Raw genomic sequence first — 12,688 nt, forward strand, 5'->3', positions numbered from 1 at the left:
TCTATCATACATAATATTATTATAAATTATAATTAAAAATAAAATTATTATAATATAATGAAAATATTTATTTATTTATTTTTAGTACTAACACTCAACTAGAAAATTTATTATTTTTATTTTATAAATAATTAAATAAAATTATTTTTAAATAAAAATAGATCATAGATTTGCAAACAAATTTGAAAACAATTTATATGATTTATCGACAGTATAGGTAACCGATGCCGACATAAATATGATAAATAAAAATACTAACAATAACATCATGAATCCATAGGTTAGTATCAGTCGAGGTATGATAGCTATGGGTTCAAACAATACGGTATACAATAGTAGTATAGTTTTCGTACCAAATGTTAGCCAAATATATAGTAAAAAATTTTGACCAATACTGACGGTTATAATCGTCTATTTCGGCAAATATCGAGTCCAATGACCGCATTTGATGGGCAATCTGTTTGCAATTAGTTAGCCTATGAACCAGTTGTTTTGAGCTCCGGTAGTTATTTATTAGTGGCAATAATTGGCCGTAAATAGTCCAGAGTTTGCATTTTAAATAACGGCACAGTATATAATAGTATAGTACCTGATAGGGTACTACTGTCCACATATGATGACCAAACCAGGCAAACACTAGGGCATTGGGAATACCATATAATAATAATAATAGGACATACCTTGAATTTATTGTACCAATTTTCAACATATAGCTATATAGGACTATCAAACAACAACATACGGGTACAATACAAGTACCGTTAAAATGCAAACACCGGGACAACCATTTCATACGTACGATTAGGCCATCGATTATCTGTGGATCGGTTAGACCCATACTCGAGGGTGTCCAACGAAAACCGGCCAACATTTGAAATACACGCATATAATTGGGTTCAATACTCAAATAGTAATCGTTATAATAATTGGTTAGAAATGATAAAAAATAATAACAGGCCATTCAATACTACTATTGCATTCAATATGATCGACATGTCCAGCATGTATGGCCAATCACCTAACAGTGCAAACAATTGCCAACAATTAACTAACGGATTGTTGATTACTAGCAATAGTGATACTAGTCTTTGAATAAAATATATGAAACATATGGTAAACATAGGAAACGGTTGATAAAACCACTGGCGCTTAGGATAGTAGTAGTGATTATCATTGTTGTTGACGACTCCTCTATAGCCACTCAAACCGATTCGGTATAAATGATAGGCCGACCACTTGTAGGCAATGTTTTCCGGTAACAGTTTGTTTGCGACAATTGTTTTCATTTTTTTTAAAAAGAAAAATTAATATATAATTTAAAATATATTTTTCAATATAAAAATAATAAAAATTTATTTAACTATTTTGTTATTTTGTTTTATTTATAATTCAATTGAGTATAAATTATAATAATATCTATAATTAGAGATAATTAACTATAATTAGTATCTTAATAATAATTATATTATAATTATTTATTAACTTTATATTTATAATTAATATTWATTGAATATGATATAACTATTATTAGTTATTATCACATTTTATATACTACAATACAAGTCAATAATTTTATATTAAACTTATATTAAATATAAAAATAATTATTTAATAGCATCAGAAAATTAATATAAAATTTATTTTGTATTATATTTATATATATATATATAAAAAAATATAAATTGCTATTAAAATATATAAATTAATAGTTGTTTTATAATAAAACATATAATAATAATAAATATAAATATTATATAATAGATAATAATTATAATAAGATAATAAAATATATAATATAATAGTTAGAAAAGTTATAATAAAAAATAATATTAATATAGTTATTGATTTTTTTTGTTAACACTTAACAAAATTTTCACAATAAAAATAAAGAATAAATCTAAAAAAATGTCCTTAAAATTGTTTTTTTATAACTATTAATAATATATTTATAACTAATTTTTATTTATTGTAAAAAACATAATTTATCAATACTAACATTGCATATTAATAATTTTTTATTGAATATTTATTTTATTAGAATATTCAATGCAATATATAAATTTAAAATAAATAATTATTTTAATTAAATATCTATATTAATAATTAATGTCAAAAATAAATGTTTATTATCTATATGTATATACTATTGAATTAAACTTTATTATATAAATAAAACTATATTATTTACTTAAATTACATTTAATTAATTGACTTATTAATGCTATTTGATTTTTTAAAATAAACTATTTCAATATATATTGTTAATTATAAAATAAAATATTATTTTATAATTAATATTTTTAAATTTTAAAAGTTTACTTTTATTTTGCTATATAGTATTGAATCTAAAACTTATTAAATAAAATTTGTTTTTATAATATACTAGATATAGTATTAGTTAATAATTAGATTTTACACTTTATATAATTTAATTGTTAAATAAAAATGACATTTTTATATATTTAATTATTAATAATTTTTAAAACTTTTTATTATATTTCAAATATATGTTAAACGTAAATATATTAAATTTAATTATCTCAATTATGTTAAATATATACAATATCTATATATAGATATAACTATTAAGAAATTTAATTTTATTTCCTTATATTCATATTTTTTTTATTGTAATAATAATTTTGTAAAAATTATTATATAAAACATCAATTAGTTATTAGCTTATATTCAAAAACATACTATTAAATTATAATTTTAATAAATATAAATATATATTTTTTTATATCAATTTTACTATCTAGGATAATTATTTGTAAATTTATTATATTTGTTATTTATATAACTAATTAATTTTATATTATATATATATATATCATATATATATGTTATTAAATTATAATATTTTTATAAATTTGAGTATTTTTTAATAAATTATAATATTGCTTTACAAAAATAAATATTACAAAATAATAATAATATATTTTTTATATTATAGTTTTAATAGTTTATATTAAACTAAACAATTTAAATGTAATAATTATTGTATAATAGACTTTATAAAGTATATATCTATATACTTATATTTAAAAAAAATTTATAAATAAATAAATAATTATAACTTTTATTTAACTTTGATTATGTTATTTATGGTCTAATAATATAAATTTATAATATTATTTTTTTATTATTATGTATCTTATTATAAAAACTATTTATTATAAATTGAATATAAATTATTATCATATGTGTAATAAAAACTTATTTATAAGATATTTATTAAAAAAAATAAAACTATTAATTATTTAATTGATTATTTTGAATACAATTGTCTATTATATAAAAAAATCATATAATTTTGTATAATTATTATTATTGTATATAAATAACATTTAAACATATAAAATAGATTTGGATTGGTATAACTTAAAATATATTATTTTTCTAAATATTTAATTAAATAAATTTTTTTAACTAATTAAAAAAATTAAAAAATAATAATAATTAGAGATAATATATACTGTATAGATTAAAATTATTAAAAAAAGTAATTATTGTGCTTTAATTGTATATAATTGACTTATTGATTATATTATTATTTATTTTATACATTATATTATTGTTATTGTATGATAAAGTAATACTATATTTTAAAAAAAATAATATTTTAATAATTAAATAAAACTAATTAAATATATAGTTTTGAAAACTGTAATAAACTAATTTGACAATAATATTATTGTACATTGTTTAACAAATTTTTAATTAAATTTGACTGTCTCCCAATCAAACATAATTATCAATTTTTTTTATTGATTAATATTTAATAAATTGTAAACATTTAAAAATAATTAAAAAAAAATTCTGTATTTAGTTAATCAATGAATAGTATTATAATAAATAGTAATATATAATTTAAAAATAAAGTATAATTGCATTTTTCAAAACAAAATACATAATTAGTTTTGTTTTAATTTTAATAATTTTAATTTAATTAACTTTTTATTTTATTTTATAAAAAATAACAACTATTTAATTAACTGTTTGTTAATACTTAAATAATTAATTATGTTTTTTTCTTAGTTGTTTAGTAAAATTATTAGTAATTTTAATAAAATTCAATAAATATTTCTAATTAAAAACAAAAATGACTGTAATTATAAAATTAATCAATAGTTTTATTGTTTATTTATTAATAATTTATTAATTAAATATTGAAGACTATCTGTCTTAATTGATACTATATATACAATACAGATATTTTTAATTTATATATTAATTTTTATTATAAATTTTTAATTTGTTTATCATATACTGTAGTAATAATAAAAATTTATTGTTAGCTTTTTTATATGCATTTATTATAAACTTTTTTTTTAATTATTAATAAATAAATAATACAAAATATTTTTTTTAAATCTGTATTTAGTTAACTAATAAATAATTATTTAATTGTTAATAATAATAATAATGTTGTTTATTGTTATTTAATTAAACAAAATTAATAAATATGAAAAATGAGTTAAATTTTTATAATTAAAAAAACTAAATATACAATTAATATCTGTTTAATAAAATTAACCAAAAATAATAAATTATTATATTTTAATTATTAGATTAATACATGAATACAAAATTGTATTAAAATATTTATTTGATAGCTATTAATAGCTATTAATTTTACATTAGATTAATTAATCAATAGTTTATAATATCATAACAATTTACATATAATAATTATTTTTAAAAAACTGTAATAAAATAATTTAGAATATTATTATTGTATATTAGTTATCATTTTTATTAATAAAGCAAAACAATAAATATGATTATTATTTCATCTATTGTTTATACAAATAATTTTTTTTGATAAAAATATTTTTGTATAAATTTAATTAGAGTAATATTAAATAAAAATAATTTTTTTTGAAATTTTTAAATAAAAACAATTTAGATAACTGTGTGTTTACTGTAATATTTTATGTTATACTAAATAACTAATTCAAATAAATATTTTTATAAAAACTGTAATAACAAAAATAGACAATAGTTTTAATGTTTATGTATTAATAAATTTATTTTTATAATTAAAATAACAGTTGAGTTCCATTTATTTAATTAACAAACAAACATCTATTATAAAATAAAAACATATATTAAAACATATATATAAATTAGTTTACATATGATTTTATTTTTTAAAAAAATTTGAATTATAAAAATTATTTTTTATCAAATATTTATATATAATTAAATATTAAAATAGTAATTATCTAAACAAACTTAGCTATACTAACATTACATAATAATAATTATTATAATTATAATTACTTATTAATAATGATAGACCACTAATTGGACTTAATATATAGTTTATAAATATATATAATTTAATTACATTACAGTAATTACACAATTATTTTTTATAGTTAAACTTTAATTTAAAAAAAATTTATCAATATATTATTCAGCTATATATTAATTTATATAAACAATTATATAAACTTAATTTATTATTATTATTATTGAATAATTGAAAATATAAATAATATAAATACCATGTGTTTTATGGTGTCGGCAATAGTAAATTGAGCACCTTGATCATTTTTGATGATTATTATTATTATTACTGGCACCTGTAGTATTGGCTAACTGTCCACCACAAGTACTACTACTACACATGTTATCAAATACGTAATGCCAATGTTAACGGCTATTATCAATAGTGTAACACATGTAGTGTTTATATAATTTATTATTATTATTATTATTATTATAAACTTAATTCAGATAAATATACTAAAAATATATTGAATTTTTTTTTGTAGTTTATTGAGTCATTTATTATTAATAATATTAAACTTTAAAAATAATAATAATAATAATTTTATTATTATTATAGTAGCCTATTAATACATAGATTTATTAATACATTTATTTAAAAAAATATTATTAAATAAACTGTAATCAAATAATTTTAACAATACTATTAGGCATATATTAATCTTATATTTAGTATAATTAGTTATTGATAAAATTCGAGTTTAAATTTATTTATTTTATTATTATTAATATTTTACTTTAAATAACTAAAATATTTATTTATTAATTATATATTTTATTAAAAAACAAAACAAAAAATTTGTACTAATTACACAAATATAACAATATTATTATAATGTATTTATATAAAATTATTTTTGTTAGAAAATAATGAAAATTAATTTTTAAAAAAATATATTTTATTTTTATTTTATTTTTTGTCTAAATCTAAATTTATCAGGGTTGTTTTAATTTAATTCAATTCAATATTAACTTATACTGTATATAAATATTAATAAAATTATAGAATATAATATATATATGTAGTGAAATAATAATAATTATTATTTATAATAATAATATAATTAACTAAATTTAAATTTAAATAATTTAACTTGTTTATTTGAATCAAAAATAATTTATAATTATTCAATATCAATATATTCCAGTTGAATATTATTATTATTATTAGTTTTAAAAGATTCTAGATAAAAAAATTAAAATTACAAAAAAAATAAAATTAGTTATTTAATAAAAAAATTAATTTTTGAAAAATAATAATAATTACATTTAATTTTTATTTTTATTTTATAATAAACTTATTAATAGTCAAAACATTTTTATTTATATAATCTATTGATTATGTGGTTTACTTTCATTGAGAGATTCATTATTATTATTATTTGTATTATTATTATTGTTTGAATCGTCTAATAGCCTTGATTTGTGATCAGCACCGGTATGTTTTGCTGGAGGTTTCCTATTGAATACCAGTTTGCATAGATTAACTGATGGTGCCTCAAACAGTATATGCAATATAAAACCAAATATCAATGAAAACATGGCTACCCCTCCCACACGAAATAACTGTGCAAATAATTTTCAATAAATAATAACAAAAAAATAAATTAATTATTAATATTATATATTTTGTATAATAATTATTGTATATTTTGTTAAAATTATTACTAATTATATATTTTTGATATAATTTTTACTAATTATATATTTTGTTAAAATTATTACTATTATATATATTTTGTTATAATTATTACTATTATATATATTTTGTTATAATTATTACTATTATATATTTTTGTTATAATTATTACTATTATATATATTTTGTTATAATTATTACTATTATATATTTTTGTTATAATTATTACTATTATATATATTTTGTTATAATTATTACTATTATATATTTTTGTTATATTTATTACTACTATATATTTTTGATATAATTATTATTACTATTATATATTTTTGATATAATTATTACTATTATATATTTTTGATATATTTATTACTATTATATATTTTGTATAATTATAACTATTACAACATTATTTTATATTTTTATATTACAGTAATTACTATAAATTATACTTATATTAAATTATATTATATCAAAACACTTACAGCATTATAGTGATCAATTGGGTACAAGTGCCGGGACTGGTAGCCATGATACCAGACAACCAACGATTGAGTTAAATATATGCTAAATGTTAGCCTAGAAAATGGTTGAAATATTTTTGCCGACAATATACGTACCATTATATCTATTTATAAATAATTTAATTTTCAAAAAAAATTATAAATAATATTAGCTAGCTAATTTTTTAACTATACGTTTTTTGTCATATATAGCACTGGCCAGGGCCAACCATGCAATACTGGCCACCCATACGGTACGTTTGATAGTTGTATACAATAGGGTTAAGGTTGACGCAGGTATGTCATCCATTTGGATGAACGGATAGGTGGAAAACGGTATGACCAGCAAACATATGAGGCTAACTGTCCATAGTATAGTTTTGGTTAGCTATAGGGGATAATAATAATAATTTTTTAGCATGCTAATATTTTTAAAATTAATTAAAAACAATTAAATTTTTTTAGCTAGCTACTTTTGGTAATTCAATTTGTTTTTGTTGGTGTAGTTGGCCACCATAGTTAATAATACCAGCAATTAGTGTACCAGTAAAATAGGCCATTAAATGATTATAGGTATTGAATTCAATCATATTGAATGACAGGCTCAATTTTCTAAAAAAAAAATAAATATATAATTAATTTAAAATTAATTAATTAATTATTTTTTTAATCAATAAATACAAATAATAATTATTATTAATTAATATATAAATCTTATTATTATATTTTTAAAGCTAACTAATAATAATAATAATTTTTATTTAGTACTTATTTAATTTTTAAAAATAATTAATTAATATTATTTTTTAATTAATTAATTAAATTTATTAATTAATTAATTATATTTATTTACTCAGGATCAGGGTCAAGTATATGGACCAATGGTATCTGATAGATATAGTTGATTAGTGTGGGCAATACAATGCCCAGTATGACTAGCCATAGATTTAATTTCAATGCACCCAGGTAGTTTTTCAAATAGTATACGATTACAAAATAGGCCAACAAATTGATTTGAAAATCGGCGCTCAGATACCAGGTTTGCGATGCACACTGTAATGAAAATGTAATAAAAATTATTATTATTATTATTAATTCAAATACTAATATTATTTTTTTTAAAAATTAATTAATTATTTAATAAAAATAAAATAAGTACTAAATATAAATTTATTATAATTATTATTACAAAAGTAATACTAATATTAGTTATTAATATTAATTAATTATTTAAAAAAAATAGAATAAGTACTAAATATAAATTTATTATAATTATTATTACAAAAACTAATACTAATATTAGTTTTAAAAAAATTAATTATTTATATTTAAAATATAAAATAAGTACAAAATATAAATTATTATTACTATTAATAGTTTGCTTTAAAAATTTATACGTTTTATATATTAATTAATTAATAATAATAATAATATTTGTATTTATTAAGTAAAAAAATTCGTAATCGTGTCTTGAAGCTATTATTATAATTTTTTATTTTTAATTAATTATTATTTAAATAAACATATTTTAATAATTTTGTAATTGTTTTAAAATTGCAATTATAAATATTTATGATTACAAAAAAATCAAAACAAAAATATTATATATAGGTATATGTATGATGATAAAACTGTTTACTTAAATAATATATTAGATTAATAAAATGTTTTATTTTTTTGTATTTTAATTATATCGTACTTGAAAAATATATTATTATTATTATTATTATAAATAATTATAAAGGTTTATTGAATTATTATTGAAAACTGTAGTCAATTAATTTGAAAATACTATTATTGTATATTAATTATCATTTAAAAATTTAAAATTAGAAATCAAAATATTGCCCATATATTAATTAACAAATTTATTTTGTATTTTTTTGATATAAATTAAATCAAATAAATTTAACAAATGTGTGTAAATATTTAACTGTTTATATAATTATTTAATTTTCAATAATATTATTGTTGTTGTTTTTTTAAATATAAAACTAATTATATATATATATATATATATATATATATATATATATATATATATATATATATATATATAAGTAAATATAATCTTAGATTCAATAACTAAAATAAACAATTTTTATTTTATTAAAAAAAACTGTAACAACAAAATTAATCAATAGTTGTATTGTTTACTTTATTAATAATTAAATATTTAAACTAGGTTATGCAACCAATGCTGTTATTTAATTAAACATTAATTAATAAATTTTTATTATTATTATTATTTTTATTATCTAATATAATTTCTAAATTTTATTACTAAATTATATTTAAGTAAATATTATCTTAGATTCAATAACTATAAAATAAACAATTTTTATTTATTTTTTTATATAAAAACTGTAACAACAAAATTAATCATTAGTTTAATTGTTTACTATATTAATAATTAAATACTTAAATTAGTCTAAGCAAAATGTTATTAAATTAAACATTAATTAATAAATAATAATTAATTATTTTTAATTATTATTATTATTTAATATAATTTTTATATATTTTTTCTAAATTTTATTATTATTATATATAACTAAAATCTTTTTCTATTTTAAAAACTAAAAAATTAACTAGATTCAATAACTAAAATAAACAAACTGTAATAACAAAATTAATCAGTAATTTTATTGTTTACTTTATTAATAATTAAATATTTAAATTAGGTTAAGCAACCAAAATATTATTTAATTAAACATTAATTAATAAATTTTAATTATTATTATTTTTATTATCTAATATAATTTAATATAATTTCTAAATTTTATTATTATTAAATATAAATATATAAATGTTACCTGATCAACCAGTGGCCACCAATTGGATATAAATAGGAAACTGGGTAACCAATTGTTATAGCACGGGTCGTGACCGTACCGTAAAAAATCGTAATGAAATACGGGTCCCGAACCCAGTAGTGGCCATAGAAATTGATAGCAAAACATACCGAACAATGGCGGCGCAAATCTTTCAAATTTTTTTTATGATAATTAATTAATTAATTAATTTTAATTAAATATTTTTTTTTCATTAGTTACCTGAGCCATCTCAATAATATATAATTTATATAGGTAAAATTTTTCTGAATTTTATTATTATTATTATTGGTGCTTGGTGAATTTGTATTTTTTGTATATTTTAATGATGTATGTAACGATATGAGACCACTAATATATATTTAATTAAAAAATAAATATAATAATAATAAATTTATATTAAAAATTATAATAAATACTAAATATTAATAAATACTAGATATTAAATTAAAAATTTATGATTTAAATATATATTTATAATTAATATAATTAATTAATAAAAAAAAACCTGATTATAAAAAATGTTTGCACAGATAGCGATCCACTGATAATCAATTGGGTCCACAAATGTTTGATAACTTGGACGCCATCGATACGAAAACGAGCTTGGTTAAAAAATAAATAAATAATTTTATTTATAAAAAAAATTACAATTAAATTAATTAAAATAAAAAAATAAAAAATTAATTTTAATTTCATTAGTAATAAAAACCGGCAATCATTGGCTGATCGTATAGACCCAGGGGTGCAAAATTGGTTGTATGACACAGTATTACCCATAGTATGGATAGCACTCGTAGCCCGTGAAGGAACTGTAGTTCACTATTATTATTATTATTATTACTGTTTTTGGTGTCGGTATCGGCAATAGTAAACAATTTGCTAGTGTTTGCCGTAAATGAAAAACATTTGAACAGTTCAAGCCATTTATTATTAATTATTATTAATTGAGCACCTTGATCATTTTGATTATTATTATCATTACTATCATTGCTAGCAGCACCTGTAGTACTGGCTAACTGTCCACCACTACTACTACAACAACACATGTTATCAAATACGGTGCCAATGATAACGGCTATTATCAATAGTGTAATACATGTACTGTTTATATAAAAAAATTAAAAATAAAATATTCAATTAAAATTAAATTAAATATTAATTAAAATTAAATTAAATATTAATTAAAATTAAATTAAATATTAATTAAAATTAAATTAAATATTTATTAAAATAAAATAAATTATTCATTAAAATAAAATTAAATATTCAATTAAAATTAAATTAAATATTAATTAAAATCTAAATTAAATATTCAATTAAAATTAAATTAAATATTCAATTAAAAATAAATAAAATATTCAATTAAAATTAAATTAAATATTCAATTAAAATTAAATTAAATATTCAAATAAAATAAAATTATTTATTTATTAAAATCTAAATTAAATATTTAAAAACCTAAAATTTTAGCTAGCTAAAATAAAATAAATTAATTAATAGACATACATAGCCATAATTTGTGCCCAGTCTAGGGCCTGATTGGACAGTCGACTTGATTTTGTTTGACAGTGCTCTACGGTAATGGATAACTTCAGTTCCTTGAATGCTAAATAAATAATACATAAATAATATAAATAAAAATAATTAATTGATAAAAAAAAATATTTTACATACCGTTCCTCAAAACACCGGTTACTTCACGTTCGTTACATACCGACGGTATACACAATCCGATGGCCAGCCGGCCGTACATACGGGCAAACGGTCCGAAACGGTCGGCCAGCCATGTATTGGCATACCGGGTGGCCGTCATATTCAGGGACTGGCCTACGGGCGGCAACGGTGGCCTAATATCTAGAAAACAGTACTGTCCGTAAATACTTGTAACATCATCGGTATCGGCATCCATATGGCCGACAGTGTCCAGACATTGATCGTAATCGCCATACGATGTAATCGTACCGCTCATTAGGCCAGTGGGCAATCGGCCACTAGAGTCGAGCACTGGTAGGTTAAGTAGGTTAGGATATGTTTTATACTTATAAATATGTTGTTATAATTACTCGATAGCACCCATTCATCGGCGATATCGGCCGCCGTCGATGTGACCGTCAATAGTTGCCGCAAACTTTTGGCGCACGTGTTGCTAATGTTTGGCTGCAATTGCTGTAAACTTTCCCGAAGTACGGGCAGGTATTGTCGCTGATTTTGGTGGACAGTCCTAAAAATTTGGTCAAAAATTTGTGCCCATTTTTCCGATACTGGTTTCTCATTGATATTATTTTCATTATTATTATTATTATTATTATTATTATTATTATTATTATTTGATATTATAAGTGATTCACTATTAACTAATAGTTCATCGTTAGTAGCTATGGTATCGACGGCACTGTTACATAAAATTG

The 12,688-nt window shown here is 17.7% G+C and overlaps 1 protein-coding gene across 1 annotated transcript; it reads right to left on the reverse strand.

Annotated features, from left to right (window-relative positions):
* Positions 1-6,633: 6,633 nt before the first annotated feature.
* Positions 6,634-12,553, reverse strand: LOC128953137 (nose resistant to fluoxetine protein 6-like). Its single transcript, XM_054298612.1, has 13 exons — positions 12,543-12,553; positions 12,344-12,501; positions 11,955-12,284; positions 11,787-11,886; positions 10,990-11,381; positions 10,786-10,882; positions 10,500-10,628; positions 10,260-10,428; positions 8,297-8,496; positions 7,917-8,055; positions 7,639-7,831; positions 7,426-7,568; positions 6,634-6,867 (listed from the first exon to the last, which is right to left on the reverse strand). Exons 1-13 carry the CDS (start codon positions 12,551-12,553, stop codon positions 6,634-6,636), a joined length of 2,295 nt encoding a protein of 764 aa, XP_054154587.1.
* Between the last annotated feature and the right edge of the window lie 135 nt (positions 12,554-12,688).

The sequence above is a fragment of the Oppia nitens genome, unplaced genomic scaffold, assembly GCF_028296485.1.
Source record: "Oppia nitens isolate AA-2021 unplaced genomic scaffold, nextdenovo-longstitch-racon4-pilon3 scaffold20_pilon_pilon_pilon, whole genome shotgun sequence".
Taxonomy (NCBI): Eukaryota; Metazoa; Arthropoda; class Arachnida; order Sarcoptiformes; family Oppiidae; genus Oppia; species Oppia nitens.